Consider the following 20930-nt stretch of genomic DNA (forward strand, 5'->3'; position numbering starts at 1 on the left):
AATGTGGAGATATGAAACACTTTGTGTTTTGAGCAAGATGTACAATTATTTGTTATTTAATAACTTTAGTATTGTTTGGAATATCAAAATTCTTTTAAAAACTTTTGGTGAGGACAGTCCACAGATGCTGTGTGCAAAGTTTCGTGGAAATCGGTGAAATTGCCTGGGAGGAGTTAAAAAAATTAGGTTTGCAACATTTGGCGAATTTGCGGAATTTTGCAACAAAGTATATGTGAGTCATAAGCCAAAACAGGACAGGCCAAGACCTGCTCGGGCCCTAGATAAAGTCCAAAAACTACAAGGGGTAAATTGAAATATCACAACATGCTGCTCCACTCCCATTTTACCATTTCAGACCCTTGCAGACTCTCTCAGTGAAACACTTACCAGGTTGCATTAGCTCAGTCTGAGAGGGCTCAGGGTTAAAGGCCTGAGAGGGGACATTGGGATCTGGCCACTGCCTGTAATAAACTATAGAGTATACATCTTCCTGTTTACAACAGCATGCACATGCCCAGTGTACATGAATGGCCATGAGATATGGGTTGTATGGATTATGGGTCAGGTGGAAATAGATCATCTCTGAAACAGTGCTCAATGGCCCATTCTGGCATAGATTTTTTTTTTTTTCTTAACTGTTCCCATAATTACAAGGTATGCATGGACTAGGCCTAAAAATGATGACCCTCTCTGCTCAGTTTCCCTGTGACTTGGTTTGTGTGACTGCTTTCTTTGCAGCTGTTGGACAAAAGCATGGCTGAGAGTTATAAGCAACACTGGCAACACCTGAACAATGTGCCAGTGCTCTTAAAAATAAAACCCTGTTGTTGCCTGCTCTCCCCCATCTTCCACCCTGTTTGCCTTGATTGCATTCAATTTCTTTTTAGTTAAAATAATGTGTGCTTCAGCAGTTGCTTTAAGATATCATAAGTGAATGGATCTCTTTGTGAGCAGTGGAGAGGGCTTGTTAACCCCTTTGTTCCCAGTCATATCAGAGTTTGTATGTGTGGAGCTCCTTGTATTCTATTCAGACAGGAATGTGCTTTTCCCACTAATCCCATCGTTCAGCAGGGCATCTGACCAGACTGACCCTGTCACTCACACTGACGCCAGGCACTACACTATTACTGCTATATTTCTTTTCCCTGTTGCTAAGACGTTTGCCTGACCCTTCTTAAAATTTCAAGTAGGGCTGCAGCTATTGATTATTTTGGTAATCCGGTGTTTGGCAATACTGATTATTGTGATGATTGATGGAGCACTCTGAAGACATGGTAAAAATGGCATCCATGGGAGAGTTCCAAGGTGAAAACCGCTACTGACCAAAACAGAACACAAAAGCCCATCTAACATTTGCCATCTTGATAATCCCAGAGACTATTGGGGAAATATTCTGTGGACTGATGAGGCGAAAGTGGAACTTTTGGTGTGTATCCCGCCACATCTGGTGTAAAACTAACACAGCATTTCAGAAAAAGAACATCATACAGACAGTCAAACATGGTGATAGTAGTGTGATGGTCTGGAGCTGCTTTGCTGCTTCAGGACCTGGATGACTTGCCGTAATTGATGGAAGCATGAATTCTGCTCTCTACCAGGAAATCCTGAAGGAGAATTTCCAGCCATCAGTTTGTGACCTTAAGCTCAAGCACACGTGGGTTATGCAGCAGGACAGTGATCCAGAGCACACCAGCATGTCCAACTCCGAATGGCTCAAAAAAACAAAATGAAGGTTTTGGAGTGGCCAAAACAATTCTGCATGAAAAAGTGGGCAAAAAATCCTCTGCAGCGATGTGAAAGTCTCAAACGCTTGATTACAGTTGTAGCACAAGCAGTTATTAGGTTTAGGGGGCTACTGTTACTGTTTCACATAGGGCCGGGTGTGTTTGGATTTTTTTTTTTCTCCTGGTAAATGAAATCATCATTTAAAAACTGAATTTTGTGTTTTCTCATCTTTGTACTGAAAGAAGCATCAAGGAGCATACTTAGTATTTCATAATTTAGCCCTCAGTGTCTGTTTAATACCACATCACGTTGTGTAACAGAAATAATAATCTTTGCAAAAGATAGTGTGCTGTATAATTAACCTGGATTAAATGAAGCCTCCAGGCAATCAGCCCTAATTTCAAGCCATGACAATTATTAACTGTTTAATGCAGCAGTTTTGTCCTGTCGGTCATTTCCAACCTGTCAATCAACCTGTAGATGCTTTCAAATGGTAATACAGTATTTGTTCTTGCTGTGGCATTATGATCACAGGTCACTGGTCTGACCCATGAGTCCGATGTACTCTTGGAATGGTGCAGTAATCACCATTATGTAGTCATGGGTCAGATGGTGTGATCCCATTGCAAGACGGTCTCTTGTTTGTGTCTGTTTAGTTGTTTATTGGTTTGACATCTCAAAAGTTTGAAATGAACCAATTTAAACACCTGGAACAAGCTGATACAAAGTGTTTAACAGAACATTTAAAATATTCTGGTGTTACCACATTATGTAACATTGATGTCTCTGTCTCTCTGTAATCTCGTTGCTTTTTTTTTTTGTCTTTTTACTTTAAAGCACTTTGTGACGTCGGCTGTAGAAATACATGTACTTGTTTGTAACTGCAGAGTTGCAGAGCCTGTGATATTCCAGGCTAATACTGTAGGGGTTTTAGGTTTCTGTAACATGGGGTCACCTCTTCAGTTCTCAATATTATTCTTCTGGGAGGGGAAATGAGGAAATATTTTAGGGTCAATCTCACTGGGGGCAGAGAATGTGGAGAATTTGGAAGTGAAAGCTCAGATACATGTTCTCTGGGCCATTAGGTTAAAGGTCACTGATGTGAGGGAATACCTAGCTGATGGTGAGATTGTGAATACAATCTGATAGCCCAGTGTTGCTCATGTTACCTCTGTGGTGTTTATTTGGGGAAAAGCTCTCACTGATATAATGTTTTGATATCTAATGTAATGTTAATGTCCATCAGGGCTGCACGATACAGCTGAAAATGTGTCAGTGAAAAACCTTTAATTTCAGTCGATACTGATAATTATTGATCATTTTAAGTCTGTTTGTCTTCATTGTATTTTTATAATTGACTTATTAATGTAATGATTGCTACTCTTTCTGCTTCTGTTGTCTTGTGTCACATTATGACGGTGTGGAGGAAAAACACACCACCAAACCTGTTAAATGCTGTCTGCGTGTCACTTGTTGCACGCTCCATTTAAAAGCAATATGATAGGCTGTTTATGCCTGTTCATAACGGTTTGCATTTAATGCCTTTAAACTTTTGAACTTTAGATTGAATTTCATTTTCGCTTTTGTTTCTTAATGCTTGTGTCACTTTGATGCACTGTTTTAATGATGGCCACTGACACAGTTCCACACAGATACAGTACACTGAGCAGCTCCTAGGTACACATATGGCACAGAGCCTTTGATGGAGTTCTCAGCAAGCTGCCCTAGATGAAGCTAGATGAGATAAACAAAACAGAGAGGCTGAGGGCAGGAAGGTAAGCCTGCATGTGTTCAGTCTGAACATCTACCAACATAGGAGTTTTTTTTTTTTTTTTTTTTTAATCCAAGTGAAGTGCAGTGCTGTTCTCTGGCAGCTCCAGACACATCGTAGCCATGAAACTGTCAGGTATTGGCTGGGCTCCTGGGACAGAGTTAAGTCCAAATTTACCTCTCGTCTTCTCTCAACACATTGAGTCAAGATGCCAGTTGCTCTGATTCCATCTGCACACATCAAGCCCTTCTGCTTTGAAAAATAACACCTTCCCATCTCTGTTTCTGTGCCCTCCTCTCTCACAATGTACAGTAATGAACTCAAATATTTGTATGGCTTAGGAATGCTGCTCATGGTTCACAGCAGACCTTTCATCGCAGTATTAGAGCCCAGTCATGTGTGACGGGGCTGGAGTCACAGTGGTGGAGGAAGGATGAGATGAACAAATACACTGAATGATGAACTGGGTGTACAGGCCGACAGGTGGCTGTCTAACATAGTCATAACATCGCTGGGAAAAGAACATTCATTAATGTGTTTTGCTGTTTCCTGAATATGTGTGTGTGTGTGCGCATCTATATACACACTTCTGCTCCAAAGTTTGCTATCACTTTTTTTTTCAATTAAAATGAAACTAAATTGATCAGAAATACTCATTACATTATTAATGTGGTAAATTACTATTTTAGCTGGGTGATTTTCGATGGAGTATTTATGTACTCCCTGTAAAGATCAAAATAAACAATAACCAGAATAGAAAGTGAAGTGGGCCCTGAGCAAGAGGAAGTACATCAGAGTCTCTGGTCTGAGAAAACAGACGTCTCACAGGTCCTCATTTGGTAGCTTCATTAAGTAGTACCTGGAAAACCCCAGTTTGAAGGCCAACAGTGAAGAGTCGACTCCAGGATGCTGGCCTTCTATGCAGAGTAGCAATGAAAAAGCCTTAAGATGGCCTCAGCAAACTCATACGATGCCATAGTGGCTAAAAATGGAGGATTCTTTGACCAAAGCAACGTTATTATTTCATTTCATTATTTTGTCATTATTTTCATTTTTTTTTGTTTTCGGGAACCCTCTCTGCTGGCTACAATAGAAATTCCCAACGGCCTGCTTCAGGTTCTATGTCGCTGGGAACAAGTAGGAATTACAATTGGCTTTGAAATGGAACAGTCATGCCAACATACAGAGGCTTCAATTTGACTGATGGACATATTGTCTCTATAACTTTGCTGCAATCATTAAGCCATTTTGTGAATGTGTAGACACGCTGTTAGTCCAGCAGACTTGCTTACTGTTAAACTGTTGAGGTACTCAGCAGTCGCCGTGCATGTGTTTCCTTTCTACATGGCTCCACCTCATTCAGAGAGAAATTAACCCCTACTGTGGATATTGGATTTCACTGCCATACCACAATAAATGACTGCATGAGCTCTGCGTGAGTCTGCAGAATGTGTTTGTTTTTTTAACCTCATACTGCAACAAACACACACAAAGATTGTGTGAATCTATAAATGTACAGTCTTCACAGTATTAATTTTGGCTTTCATGGATTGTAATCAGTCCCAGCCCCTTCCCATGGATGCTGCCATTGTTGTGTTACATCAGACAGATGCTCCTTCATGAAGTTGCGTAAATGTACTTAGTTTGTTTAATTTGCTGAATTGAACCTCCGAAATAAGGACCAGCACCTACCGTATTTATTTGTCACTATCAAAATCTGTGTCTAATTTATTGTTGTCTGTCCTGTCCCTCTTTTATTTCCTAATGAAGATTCTCAACAATTGCTTGATTTTGAGAAAAGCGAGAGAGAGCAGTCATGTCAGGCAGTGACAACTCTCTGCCCTAATTTCATTTTACCCAGCTATCCACAAACAGAGAGGAAGCGAGTGGGCACACTCAGGGAGAGAGAGTGTACAAACATTATCGATTATCAGCTATTACTTCAAACCTCTCCCTGCTAATTTTGAGTGATTATCTTGAATCATCTGATTAATAAATGTAATTAAATAATGCTCAGTTTGTAACGACAGCTGTGATTTTGGTAACTCCTCGCCTCCAGCAGATGTCCACTGTTTTCTAAGCACTGTAGATTTCTGATGTGTTCCCTCACTTTTTCGCTCCCCCTGGCCTGTGGGAGCAGCACCCTAACCTTTTGATTTATAGATTAAGCACTGGGTAAAATGGATGTGCCCATAGTTTGCCAGAGGGAATTCTGCTGACTTTGAGGTGGTGTTCCATTGTACTTTTTCAAGAGGAGATAAGAAGTTTTCATAGCAGTATGAATTAACCAGTTACCAACTCACTGTGTTGTTTTGGTGTATCAACAGAGAAAGTGGATTTGTTGCAGCATTTCTCCCAGATGGTATTCAATGCCACCGATGTGTCCCTATCACTGGACAGTCGGGGGTGTCCAACTCTCCAAATCAGTCATTACGGCAGTCTCACAATGGCCACACAGCAGGCCTTTGGACAAAGGTACTGTTTTTTCTACTTTGACTTCTCTGATTAAAGAGTTTCCACAGATGAACACATCTGTGTATCTGTGTCTGTCTGTGTGTGACAATGATGATAGGGATCCAAAATTTAAAGAAATAGTTCAACATTTGGGGAATAAGATTACTCACTTTCTTTGTAGGAGGAACATGAAAAGATTGCTGACACTTTCATGATTGTTGTCAGAGCTGGACTTGGATTTTTTTCCACAGAGAATACAACACCTCTTATGATTACATATCAAACAAACTGTCTTTTTGTTTAGGCTTAAAACATAAATTAATGAATCTGAAATCTTAATGTTGCCTTAATGAAAGAAAAATGAAATAAGGAAGCTGTTGTTGGATGGTTGGTTGTATGGATGGTTGGTTGGTTGGTTTGTCACAATTATGACTCACAAACTACTGAACTGGCTGGTATCTATGAGTGAGTACAGTTTGATGTGGATCCAAATAAAAATCCAGATGTAGTGGAAGAGGGTTAAATATGTTTTATTTAATATTAGATCAGGCGTATTAAATTAAAGGGGATTCTAGCTTTGGCGGCGGTATGTGCTCTAATGAGTACCATTCTAGTCTTGAAAATAAATAGTTATCATTTGTCAAACCGAAATGCCAGAGACGGTTCAGACCAAAAATTTAAAATACAAATTCAAGACGTCCAAACAAAAATAATATACATTTTAATTGGCATCTTATTGGTAATGAAGTAATAGCTTGGGGCAGCACAAAGTGTTGGCAGGTGTGTTTCTGAACTTCAGACAGAGCCAGGCTAGCCGATGACCCCTACTTACAGTCTTACAGTCAAGTGCGGCTAACCACGTTCTGACCCCAGTATTGTACTTATCTTACAAAGTTTGATTTCTATCTTCTAATCTCATGTGTAGACAAAAAAATGGCTTATTTCCCAGAATGTTGAACTCTTCCTTTATGAGATGCATTTGGATTCATGGAAATATTAACAGACATTGTTGTACATTACCATGGTATCCATACATTTCAATCTTTTAAAGGTCCCATATTATGAAAAACACGTTTTTTTGTCTCTTCATATATAAGCTGGTCCTCCCTGAGCCTTCCAACTCCCAGAATGATGAAAACAAGTGATTCCTGCATGGTCTCTGCAGCGCAACCACTGGTAACATGGCGCTCCTACAGGCTGTTCAGATTCAGCTCCTTTCGTTACGTAACGAAAGGAGTCATTTACATACCGACCTCCTCAGCGCAGTGAGGGGGGCGTTCATCCCGAGGTGAAGTTCAGTGTGTTGAGCGGTAAGATAGCAGTGTTTCACAATGTCGTCGCTCAGAGATAGACATGCAAATTACTCTGTTGTTGGTTGTATAAATCAACATAAGTGCCTATATTCTGTCCCAGCTACAGAACAACAGAAGAGACAGTGGTTGTGTTTCATTTTTAATGACAACATGCTGGCTACGTTTCCTGTTAGTTTGTGTATGTGTGTGCCACACAACCACTTCACATCTGACTGCTTCAGTAATGAGGGTCAGTACAAAACTGGCTTTGCCTCGACACTCACCCTCGTAAAAGGATCAGTCCCAACCATACCAGACCCAGTAACTGCACTCGAGCCACAGGTAAGTGTCGCCGCAGTTTGATAGTATTTACACGTGTTGGGAATAACGGCGTTAGAATAAACGGCGTTACTAACGACGTTACTTTTCTCAGTAACGGGTAATCTAACTAATTACTATTTCCATCGTTACAACGCCGTTACCATTACCGTTACCGAGTATTAAATGTGGCCTGTTACAAACTGAAGCTGATCATTGAAGCTGTTGTCATCCGGCTCGGCTCTCAGCCACTGGAGCTGCAGAGCTGCTTTTTTTTCCTCCAGTGAGGGAGGAGGGAGGGGCGAGACAACCACATAAGTGATGGTGATTGGCTCTCTAAGGTAGTGTGAGAGCTCTTAAGCCAATCAGTGGCAACGTTTGGTTTACACACAAGCCACACACGCACACAGCAGCCTCACATACACCAACTAGCAGAGGTGAACTGCAGCAAGGCGAGCCCGGAGGGAAAGTTAACGTTTTTCAAAGTGGAAGTACAGACACGACTTTAATCTCCTTTGCCCACGTTTGTTGTAAGCAGTTCTGATCTAATGAAGCATCTCTCAGCGGCACATGCTTCTACAAAACTAACACTGGCCAAAAAGTCCGTTGCTGATGCTGTTGATGATGATAGCAGGCCAGGTGTGGCTAATGTGAGCTCCGCTAACAGCTTCACAAAAACTTGTGACACAGACTTAACTGAATGCAATAACAGGCAGGTATGTTGTGCTCATGTTATCAACAGCTGACTCAGACTCCTCCAGAGCACTCATTGGCAAAATACTGGGCAGAGCAGGTGCCGGTCCGCCATGCAGAAAGACATTTTCTAAATATATATGTAGATGGCGAGTACGCTAAAATGACGAGCTCAAAAGGGGGAAGAAATAAAAGTAACGCAATAGTTACTTTTCCTGGTAACTAATTACTTTTATTGTGGAGTAATTCCGTTACTAACTCAGTTACTTTTTGGGAGAAGTAACTAGTAACTATAACTAATTACTTTTTACAGGTAACATGCCCAACACTGGTATTTACAGTTGCATACGAGTATGGTGAAGTCAGCTGGAAACTGGCTAACTAGTTAGCTCCGCTTTGGTCCACTATGCAGTGGTGCTTGAAGCAAGTTTAATGTTAATAATATTCCGAGGGAGCTTGGTTGTCACAGTAAAAAGTGTAGAAACGTGCAGACTGGAGACAGAGACGATACAAACAGTGTCCAAGAGTTTGGAGACTGTGTTGGAGACAAACACAGCTTTCACTAGCTGTTAGCCATTAGCTACATGGTAGTAACTGTAAAAACACATAGAACAAACAAACATTATTCAGACACACTAACCATTCTGAAATGTCCTGCTGCAGCAGAGTCTGTGCTTCTTCAGGAGCCTCTCCTTCAGGGTCCGATTCTGGATCAAACTGGTTCAGTTGAACGACAGCATCTCGGCGAGCCATAGTGTTACATCCACCATAACATTAGTGCATGCTACCGCTAGCATAAGAGGCATCCTCTCCCTGAGAGGGGCATAGCAGGTAAGGCAGGTGTTGACAGACGGAGCTCATTAGGATTTAAAGTTGCAGGAACAGCAACAGCCTGCTCTCAGTAGAGCTCACTTGAGTGACTTTTAGACAGCTGATATTCAGGACCACAGATGGGTTTGGGGCAATACATTTCAAATACAGTGTTGTTGGACCTCTGACAGCTGTGTGAAATTAATGAAAAACAGTATAATATGGGACCTTTAAAAGCAGACTATAGATTTCTGAAATTTGTACAGTTTTTGTGGTGTGGAGCAAGGAGGCCTCTGCCATCAGGTAACGCTGTAGCAATTAAGGGGGTGTACTTGGTCTGCAGTGTTGTTTGGATGCTCAGTGGTTTTAATGTTTTGTCTTTGTTACATTTCTTCCAGTGTGTGAGTGTGCATGTTTTTCTGAGTGTATGCTTGTGTCTGCCCTTCAGGTTTTCTGTTGAATTCAGCATACTGATGGAGTTTCGCAGCTCTCAGTGGGAGGAAAGCAGCGTGGTCACTCTGTTAAACGCCCAGCATCACATCCACCTGCAGCTTCGTCTTGGCCCACATTCTTTAACCTTCATCTCCACCCAACACAGAGAATACGAGTATGATCCAGGACCATAATTGCAACAGACCACTCACATTTTGTAATGACATGACTTGTGGCTTTACCCCATGATCTTTTCCTCAACCTAAACAAGTAATGTGTTGCCTAAACCTAGCCCAACTGCAACAGAAAACAAAATATTACAAATAATAATAATAATAATAATAATAATAATCAGCCAACTACGGCTAAAAATAAGTAAGTTCCACAAAGATCACAAACCCCACCCCTTACTCTAGGTAAAAGTCTTCTGCTGTCTATCCTCACTACATAGGTTCTCAGTGGGCTCTCTGCGTGATGGACAGTGGCACCAGGTATCACTGGGTGTCTCCCCGCTCTGGCTGGACGTTTATGTAGACTGTTCTCTGGTGGAGAGGGTGAACTGGGCCTATCCTTGGCAAAGCATCTCCACTGATGGCCTGTTGATGATCGGAGGCAGCCTTGAGGGCTTCGAGACACCCTTTGATGTAAGGACATGTATATCTGCTTTAGTGTTTGTTTGTACTAACTGATGGTTGTACAGATTGCTGAATGGATTCCTCTGACCCTTTTTTGTCACCTGGTGGCAGTACAAAAACTTCATTGTACTCTGTTATTCCTATACAGGAATGATCAAAGTTTTGAGTTTGAGTGGACATATGGCTGCATGCCCTCCCACCTGGGCCTGTCATACCCTGCCCTGTGAAAAAAATAAATAAAAAAAGAACAAAATAGTTCAGGTCTTGCATTCAACTAATTGCCTAAAAGTACAGAAGCATTAGAGACATTGTACCTAAAGGTTAAACACTTCCTCATCAGTGTTGTTTTTACATTAAGTCATCAGATAATTGTTATTATCAATAAATCAAAGTCATTTGAACCCCTTACAGTTGTTTAATGCTTTACTTCTTAAAAAAAAACATCTTATAAACTCCTTGAACTTGCTGGTAACTGAAGCATGTAGTTGAGTTTCCTTTCAAAATGTAGCGTAAAATGGAAATACTTGAGTAAAAGAGAGTATCAGCTTTGGACTTTATTACATCCCATGGCTGCTGTTTGTTGATGAAATGTCTCATCATGGCTGAACTTCATTTTATCATGATAAGCCTTCTCATATTATCTTATCTGAACTTTAATTTCATTGTGCAAGAGTTTAATGCCACTGCTACCACCACCTTCGTTTGTTTCATGATCTGCTCTTGATCTGAGTTGCGTTGATAGAGTCTGCATCAAGTAATGTGACCAGAGTGAGAGTCCAGACTAAGCATCCTGAGTGCTGTCTCTCGTGCTGACAATCTTCATCCTCTCTCTTTCTGTCCTATTTATCATATCCCCCAAGTTTGTGTGGCAGATCCAAGTCAGCAGTGCATGCTGTCCCAGCTGTCAGGAAGATTCAAGCAGCAGTGATTCTGCATGGGCATTAATAAGTGTCCTCATGTGGCCCCCCTGACCTCATCATTAGTGTCAAGTGGACAGAGTTGATATATAGTGAGTTGGAGAGTGGAGAGTTAAAGGTATAGCTCTCTACGCCTGATGGTTATCTATAGATAACCTGTGACCTCTTCTTCATCCTCAGGGTGCTGTGAGACAAATTACTTTTGTGATGGGGGATCCAGATGCTGCTAGAGACCACTGTGCTCTCCAAAGGCCGGCCTGCAACCTAGCAACCTCTAATGCACTCTTGGTAAGCTGTGATAAACTTTGTTTCCCCCTTTTCTTGATTATTATTTTTTCCTTGGGGAGAAAAAGTGCTGTTTAAAGCATAACATTTCCTTCACATTTAGTAGTACTCAACATGTGATCTTCTGTGGCACTGGTTAAACTGTGTCAGGTCTGATGAAATGATGTGCTGAATTACAGAAGTGAGAGCCACATTATACTAATATACTGGAACTGTGTGAGGTGTCACCACAGTTTGTGTCTCAGATTTGAATGTATGCAACTTTCCTGATGATACAGTTTGAACAATTACATTTTAGTCTATTCTTCTGTATTGCTTTAAGATGTATGTTAAACACTGTGCTATGTTAATGAATGTTTTTTTTCTGATATGGTTTTTCCATAAAAATCACATCTACTCTCTCTTCCTCGGTTAAAACAATCCTGAATCAAGGAAAATGCAAATATGTGTTTAACTATTTCACAGGACATGTTTCCTGTATTATTAAAACCTTCAACTGTAGGCAGAAGAAAGAAGAACAAGAAAATATGTTTGAGTGGCGTTAGATTCAGCCCATGTAGATGCTGCTTGAATCTACAGTTTTATCATTTTAAATCCGGTTCTTGCTTCTTCTCTTTGATCATTCAGAACCTGCATTACGGCACCAGCCCCTATGAGTCATCTGACAGTGCGGATGGATCTGCAGATATGGAGGTGATGCAGTGGGTGAGTCCGCAATCAGGACTGTTCACAGTTTTCACCAACATCGCACAGACTTTGATTTAGGTTTGAACCAAGTTATCCTGTCTCAGTGATGGCTCATGTCTGGATAGTGGTGTTGGATTTGCTCACATCGTGTGCTTCTCCAGTACATCTAATACTAGTGCATCGAGGTGAGAAGGGCATTCTGGGAAGTTAATTATGATAAAAGTTAAAGTCATTTTACTGATTTGTAGTTTCTGCTTACAAAGCTCTGCCTTTATACTCCCTCGTGGAGAAGTGGTAGTATTTTAATAGCAGCATGGAAATGATGCCTGTATCAGCACTGAGTCATCACAGCAGCATGTAATGTGTGTGTTCATGTGCAAATGCTGAAGGATGTGTTGGCTCTGATCGACACTCCCTCAGGGAGGAGCTTGGTTTGGCCCTGTGTTCATTCATAACTTGCATCCTCAGTGCTGCCTCTATTCAAACTCAAATGACAGTCGCCAACTTTCCATGCTCATCAGAGGTTGTAGGGTGGTGGAAGGCTAAAGGTTAGTGGTTTTGACGTCTCCGTGCATTGGGAAAATCCACCGCTAGAAAAGTGGATGATTAAAGATCTGCTTGGACAAGTCTATTTTTTGCCTTCATTGCACTTTGTGCTCTCTTTACAACATGACTGCTTCATCCAAAGGGGAGAATGTCTGACTTAAAATGCCAATGATTTGAAATTGGGGCTTCTGCTGTACTGATATTTAATATAATATATATTTATTTTATTTTATTTAACGAAGCCAATTTCAGCAGTACTATTTTTCCAATGTTTGGTCAGTTTATTATTTAACATGATATACACTTGCCAACCATCAGAGTTTGTCACACATGTTCATCTTCTTCTTGTTGTGTTTGGTTTCTTCCTCTACTGTCTGTTTGTTTACAGTGTGCAAGTTTTATGCGCATGATTTGCAGAAATTTGCTAATTTTCCGAGGAAAATCAGACTGTGATGTATAAGATCTCTTTAATACGTGCAGCATGGAGAGCAGACCCAAAGTCTTCTCTGCAGTCTTCCAACTGTTTCTGACTTAAAAACAACGAGGAAGGAGTAGGGGGAAGGGAATCTCCCCTCCTCTCACATCCTGATATGTTCTCTGATGTACATTGATTACTGAATTCAAAATTATTTAATTTTTCACACTTTTCTGGTGTCAGGGGCTGACACGCTGACACCCCTTGTTGACAGACACTCCTCCTGGTCCCGGGTTGTACCCTGGGTCAGTCTGAGCCTCTCCTGCCACTATGTCCATAGAGGATGCTAGAGGATGCTGAATCCAGTTTGGTGTGGTTTGACATGGAGGTGTGTCCTTGCTTCCCATGTCGTTCAGCACCTCCAATCATCTTGATAACATTAGCCTTGACAACTGGCAAACACATCCTGCTATGACTTAAACTTGTATGTAGACCCACTGAATATGCAAGGGAGTATTTCTGTCCAGTCTCATGAAGCTGTTTCTTTACCAGGTTGAAAGCAGCTCTCTTCCACACTAGGTCACACTGAGGTCAAAGCTGATCTTCGTCCCACAGTATGTCAACTGCTGCCCATGCTCCAAGGACAGGCGCAGAATCGCTTCTTGCAGTCCGGTAGCTATGCAGGCATGCAATCATGGCTAGTGGGGGCCCATTTGACTGGGGCGGTCTGAGGGTAGGATGAGCACTTTCAACTTCTGGTTTATGAGGGAAGCTGCAGGTTTCAATGAAGGAGGTAGGGTGGATGCTTTCTATTTTTTCTGGAAGACCAACAACAGGATTGTTCTGCTTTCCTGGTCATCCAGACGAGCATGAAGCTTCCTGTTCTCAGCCCTCAGGTCCGCATACGAGTACTCCTGTGTGGCAAATCCACATCGTTCACCTATGTTCCATCTCTTGGATTTTCACTACCTGAGAGGAGACTGGGCTGTATTATGGTGACAGTGCACCAGTGTTTAGAAAGGCTTTCATCTGTCATAGCGTCTAGCATTCCCTACAAGTCATCACTGGTAAGATCGAGGTTAAATGGATATTCTGGCATAAATTTAATCCATGGTCCAACACACCGTGACACTGAGTAATGGCATCCCTATATTTTGTATGAATACTTGAAATATAAATGATTCTTAGTTTATGAAGTTGAGGAAGGAATTTATATTTTTATTGTTGTTTATTGTTACAAATCAGGAATTATTTTAACTTGACTTGATTTTATAAATGTGGCAGTAGCCTAAATATCCTTAATAATACTATTATGAAAGTAGCTTCACACTTAAGAAAGTGATGTCTTATATATATATGACAAGTTGCTTGTGAATTATATGACTACAGTGAATATCAAACATACTGTAGAATCTTGATTGCAAGACCTGGTGCAAGTTTTGTACAATGCCCAAAAATTAGATAAACACACAATATACAAGATAAATTTAATGAATTGCATCTGACGCCTGAAATCCATAGTAAATGTGGTGATTCAGGCACTTAGTTTCATTGAATGTGGTTGTGCCCATTGATCACAACATTCTGGTCTTCTGTTCAAACAGAGAGAAATGTCACTGCATTAGAACAGTGATGGATCCAAAACTTTGTATTTTTGTTGTTAAATCCATGTCTGCTCAAAGGTTTGTATGCTGCACACCTTTCAATCTTGCATGTTTGGCTTGATGTACATCCACCTACATTATCAATGTGGTGTGATGAACTACCTTCAATTCTTCCTTACAAAAGGTTATCCAATGTATTGCAAGCAACCTTAGTTGCTTAGTAAGTATTTTGGTTGTGAATGGTCAGTAATAACATCCTTGAGTAGCTTGAGCTTAATTTGCTCACTAAGCATTTTGTTTTCATGTCAAATGTCTTCCTTTTTTTGTCAATTTTCTATTGTGTTTTTTAAAATTGTTTAACTCTTTTGTTTTGTATCTGTGCTCATGCTGTGACAGCAGTATGAGAGAGGTGTGTATTTATTTAAAAAATGACAAAACACAAGAAAACCATCAAAAATGATCTGAAGACCAAGTTCAAATATAAATCTAAGAGCATCTATGAGCTAATCATCAACAAAGATAGTGATGTCACACTTCAAGAGGCAGCAGGTCCTCCTGCTGGCTGCAGTCTTTTAATCTGGAGGTGACTGTTTGTGCAGCCCACCATTAGAAACCTGAAACAGGCATTAGTCCTTTGCTCTCATACACAGTCTTCTGTCAGTCCATGGTACATACTACAGTAGAGGAGTGATGTGGAGACATCAGTCAAAGTTTTTATGTTATGGACTAGATCCCCCCATTCGTGGGTTCACTGGAAGGTGAATCCACCTGGACCCACTTTACTCATCTTTAGAGGCTGTCCTGTAAATCTTTATGACATAAATTCATTCCATGCTTTGGTTATGGCTCATGGATTATTGAAGGAACACATTGGATCCTAAAGTCGGCCCATATTTAACCACAAAATAACGGGTAAATTCCTGGTGGTATGAACAAAGGTACAAAATCAGAATATTTAGAATATCAGATAAGGAAAATGTGGCCCATATTGCTCTTTAAATAATGGATAAAGTGTCATTATCTCAAAATTAACTGAATATGAACTTTTTCTGCAAAAAATAACGTGATTTTTAGTTTGATAAATACACAAACAAACAACTCTGTTGAATGTCAGAATGCCACAGTCATATAAACACAAGTAGAATAGCCATCACAAACCTACTTCAGACTGAAAAGGTTACCCAGCGTGACAGTACTCCTTACTGCTGTAGTGGTGTTCTCTGTGCTAACTGGGTTGGCTTGGCTCAGGGGCTGTGTGCTGTGTACTAAAGTTAGCTGCTGAACTTGGCTGTTGCTACCGCCAATGCTCTGTTCTATGGCTTAAGGGACATGTGCTCTGTTTTAATCGGTTAGCAAAATGCTCATTGTTGTCTTCGCTAATCATATCCAAACACCTCATGTCACACTCTCGTGTAAGAAAACACCAACATTATCATAATGAACATAAACACAGCTATTGTTCGTACTCACAGCTCTCGTGCTAGGGTTTTAGTAAGACATTTTGGGCACACTTTGGGCACATTCTTGTGCCACTAGCTCACTAATAGCTTTAACAATACATCTGCCTAGCCTTGTGGAAGACTCCAGTCCTACCTAGTGAGTGCAGGCAGGCAGGCAGGTACAGTCTGTAGGTAGAGAGACAGGTAGTCTTTCCAGTCGTTTCATACGGGCTGAATAAGAAGATTTGATGGGCTCATTAGGGGCCTGCAACAGCCACAGATCCTGTATGTTTTTTGTTCTTTATGATTTTTTTGATTGTTTATGGGATGTTGAGAGATTTTCTACAAGTAAAACAAAACATTTTTTTACGCATTACTTCCCAACCCCAGCTTTAATAGAAACATGTATGAATGTCTTTTTAAAACTGCTGTCAGATCCTGTTCAGTAGTAATTTGATTACGGTTACATATAGGACACAGAGAAACAGTCATTATTCCGGATGTGAACTGTGGAGGCCTCATTCTGACTTAGCCAAAGAAATTCAAAGCAGAAAAATGAAAAAGCCACAAGAAATGTATTTCAAATCTTTGAGGAGACAGTGTGCAGGGTGGTAAGAGTCATATCTCTGAGCTGGATGCTTTTTCATTGGCAGAGGTGCTGCAGGTATACTGTATGTATGATGTACCAGATGTCTACACTCTTTTTAATTGTCAGCACTTATCTTTAATCTCAGACCTCAGATCAAACTCTGTGGCCTGTAATTTGGTGAAAGCAACTTCAGTTGAATACAGAGTGAGACAAGAAACATTACTACAATGTTACCAATACATAGTCCAATGTAAGCAGCTGTTGAAACTGTGTCCTTTTCACACCTGATGCAAACTTTTCTTGAGAAAAGACTGTTCCTTTTGACAGTCATCCTATAGAGCTAGTGTCTCTGACATAGTTGGACTGTGTACATTTGTGATGGGACAGCAGTTTATTTGCTGAGACATTTCACTCTTTAACACAATATATAGCCAACCAATGAAAGCCTCATTGAAGATAAACACTCTTATGTGATCCCCTCTGGCTGTGACGGTATGACCACAGGTTCTCTTTCTTACCTCTGATCCCACTGTTTAAACCTATAAGGAACCTGTCACTCACTGTGCTTTGATTTAGGCTGCTGTAGGTGTCTTCTGTAGAGACAGGAAAGGACAGGAGTCCTGCAGGATTGAAGCAAGTGTAATCATGGTATCATGTCGACACTAACTTCTGCTTTGTAAGTAATTTATTTTCTCACTGAATTCACAGTTGTGTGCCATTGCTTCAACTCCATTTGTGCTACAGTGAAGTCAGTTAACCATAAAACCTTGTCACAGAGAGCAACATTTGATCTTGTGCAACACTGAGGTAAACTGAGAGAAAAAGCCACTGCGTACTGTGAAATTATTGTGTAAGTGTAGCCGGGACAGTCTGCAAACTCTGACTACACTACATTGTGCTCTGGTGCACAGTCACAGGCACATCATGTTGAACCCAGATTTAGCTCAGCGCCGACTGAGCTTGAGGATAACTCATGCCAATAAAAAAAGTGCAATAAACTATAAAGAATTTTCAAATATTGCTCTGTCTCTAATTACATGACATATAATAACAATGCATTTACATCCCTTGCCTACATTAACATCTTAAAATGTAAAATGACTCATTACAGCATGTATGTCAATAAGAAATTGAATTAAAGCTGCAAGCAGTTATTAACGGGCCCTCACTCCCTGAATTTCGTTCATCTATGTGCATGTAGGAAGTGTGATTGATTGATATGAGGCTGACTTCCTGTGTCCAGTGAGTGGCGCTATGGATATGACACAGTATTGATGCATAAACCTATTCAGGGTGAAACCCTCTACATGTGTGTCCAATTTGGTGTAGATTGGAAAGTTTATGATGGAGTTATAAGGACTTCCTGTTTTACGGCTAAGCATTGAAATGGATCGCTCCACCACACCCACCAGGTATAACGGAAGCAAAGGTTTTTGATAACTTTTCATTTTCAAGGTCTGAGGATGAGACTGACTGAATGTGAAGTCTCTGGTGTTAAATCTGTAGGAGTTTGTAAAAGTACGACCTGGCAATTAGCTGCAAAATCTCAACTGTGGATCAAAATGTCAGACTTCCTGTTAGACTGAGGGTATGGGTCCAACAGGGTTTTCTTGTGCATCTCGTCAAGATACATATGCACATCGAATGCCGTGCATGTAGGTGCATGTAGTAGGCAGGGCTTTCCATCTTTAAATCTCGTTGGTGGCTTGGGCTTCTAGCTTGAAATCTTCTAGGGGGCGCCGTGGAGCCATCTTGTCACTAAAAAGGCCCAGACCCTAGCAGATATCATGTTGTAACTTGTGATGAATGTGCAAACTTTGGCATGTGTAGGAGTTTGTCTGTACCTACAAAATGGGACACGTCAATGGGGGGCGCTACTTATCTGTTGTGCAACACCCGGGGGCAGTTGTGGTATCAAATTAAAGTACTCATGAGTTTGAACCTACGTTCCATATTTGGTGAGTCTGGGAACATCCTAAAGTCCTATAAACAGAGTTGGAAAATGAAAATTGGTGCACACCATTAAAGATGGCCAAAAATTCCTGAAAATTAACCCCTGGCTGTATTGATGAGACCTTTGAGCCCTGCAAATTTCATGAAAATCAAAGAAGGCTTTAGTTACATGACCTGGCATTAGGGGGCACTGTGGAGTCCCCTGGCCACACCCACACACAATCATGTAGAATCATAACATTTTTCACCAGATGTAACGTGTGCAGAGTTTGGTAAGTTATAGGTATGTTTAGGCTGACAAACATATGCTTTTTGTTGGAGACAAACACGTTGAACTTACAGAAACAATAGGGCTCTCGCACTGATCGTGCTCGGGCCCTAATAAGCTATATTGGTCAAGTATACAAGGAATTTGACTCTTTTTGAGTTGCTATAATGTTACGCACAGTTACAAGAACAAGAACAAAGTTCAACAAAGATTGACATAGAAGACTTTCTTCAGTAAAATCTAAGAATGTTTTTTTAACATTGGTTTAGTTACACCCTCTGCTTTAAATTCTGTTTCTCCTTACATTAATGTACAGTGACGTGGACCTTTGATCCTGCAGTATGTCATGGATGAGTTGATTTTAACATACATGGAAAGAAGCCAGTGGGGAAATAGATTTTAGAATTCCTCTCCTGTATGGAGATAACAGTACGTCACAAGGCTTTGATGTGACAGCAGCAGTATCTTTACTGTGTTCACCAGATAGACATCCATCCTCCTCAGGGCTGGCTGGATAGTTTGGGGTGTGGCTGCATGTAGTATAGTGTGTATGGCAGCAGAGTGCTGGGTGTGTCTCTGTTGGCTCTATGAAGGACAGCTGGAGGGGGGAGAAAGCCTGCAGCTCCTGCTCTAACGGGACCAGTGGACTGCATATGTTCTCTGGACTTTGCTTGACTCGAGCACAGCTGCAGTGAGTGAGGGCATTCTGTAGACATGTGGATTACATTAACCTCTGTGCTGTGCTGCATTTATCTGCAGGACCCTCTCCACATGGGACTAACTGTTGATGGGCAACAGACAGATACGGTGAGTACTGTAAGGGATTGGTCAGAGTTCTAACAGATGAAAGGAATATAGGGATGCTGGTTGCAGTGGTGTGAATGAGTCAGGCTTCCAGTGACCATCTTTCATTTGAGATATATTTCCTTTCCTCTTTTATGTCGTCATTGTTGCACTGAACACACTTGTCCCTACTATGTAGGAGTTAATTTAGCTATTTTTGTGATGGTCCTTTGATACTCCAGCCAGTATAAAAATGCCCCCGTACTCATAGAGGCCTGTTTAAATTGATCCATATGAGGCACGTTGCTCTCTGCCAGCACAGATGTGCAATGGTAAGCCTTTTTTGTCTCTGATCAAATGTCCTCCGATGATCTTAAACAGCATGCACAGAGCAGGAGCATGTGAGCTGATGTGAAAAGAGCAACAACTTCTCCATCCAAGCAAAACAACAATGTGAGGGCAACTCACATGATCAGATGCTGCCAACAGCTCTTGACTGCCCTGCTGACCTCACTCTGGGAGGGGGTGTATGAGTGTATTTAAATTATGGCTGCTATACTGGATAGTTGCAACAGTAGTACAGTTACAAGTTGTTTTTTTCCACACAGACTTTTTACAGGAAGAGTCTGTGACAGATATAATAACAGTGTCAGCAGCTAAAAATAGTAAATCATATAATAATAGGCAGAAGTGTCACTGCCCAGAAGGCTATGACATCATGTTGGCGCAGGGAAAGGAAACCAGCATCTGTGGGTGTTTGGATGGTATAGGCTATAAAGTATGAAAAAAATAAATATGAAAGAAATTCAGTCTCATGCATTGATCAATAATGGGTACTCCTTGACCTCCATATTATCTTGAATTGAAAAGATAAATAAAGCTGTTCTCATGGGAAAATTATCTTTGTTATGTAAAGGATAATCAGGTGTATATCTGCAATTAATGGATGACATGTTTATGGACACCTCGGAGGCCATTATTTCTCTTGAACCAGGGTAACTTGCCAAAGAAAAGAACGTCAAAACCATTTTTTTTTCGTGCATTATGGGATTTAAATATACATTTTCCTGCAAGCAATAATGTGTTTCTGTGTCAACACCTGGGAGTGTGACTAATATCTGAAACTGAAAAAAGCTGAAAAATTATTTCAGTCCTTTAAAGTTCTAATGCAAGGGAGATGATGTTCCCCACTCCAGTAAATAAGACAAACCTTTGATTAGGCTTAGCAAGGGGAGATAAACTAGTTCACTCAGCTCATTGAATCCATCAGCTCACCTGTTAGCCAGATAGCTAACGTAATGCATTAAGCAAGAT

The 20930-nt window shown here is 40.9% G+C and overlaps 1 protein-coding gene across 3 annotated transcripts in view; it reads left to right on the forward strand.

Moving 5' to 3' along the window:
* The window catches only part of si:dkey-61l1.4 (collagen alpha-1(I) chain), a 76008-nt gene that overhangs the window by 7170 nt on the left and 47908 nt on the right, over nucleotides 1-20930 (forward strand). For all 3 annotated transcript variants that reach the window (XM_037099295.1, XM_037099294.1, XM_037099296.1), the window contains exons 2-7: nucleotides 5824-5971; nucleotides 9512-9670; nucleotides 9947-10139; nucleotides 11228-11335; nucleotides 11960-12037; nucleotides 19593-19640. In XM_037099295.1, the coding sequence (XP_036955190.1) occupies nucleotides 5824-5971; nucleotides 9512-9670; nucleotides 9947-10139; nucleotides 11228-11335; nucleotides 11960-12037; nucleotides 19593-19640 (734 nt within the window). The remainder of the gene's footprint in view (nucleotides 1-5823; nucleotides 5972-9511; nucleotides 9671-9946; nucleotides 10140-11227; nucleotides 11336-11959; nucleotides 12038-19592; nucleotides 19641-20930) is intronic.

Source organism: Acanthopagrus latus, chromosome 5 (genome assembly GCF_904848185.1).
Source record: "Acanthopagrus latus isolate v.2019 chromosome 5, fAcaLat1.1, whole genome shotgun sequence".
Classification (NCBI taxonomy): domain Eukaryota; kingdom Metazoa; phylum Chordata; class Actinopteri; order Spariformes; family Sparidae; genus Acanthopagrus; species Acanthopagrus latus.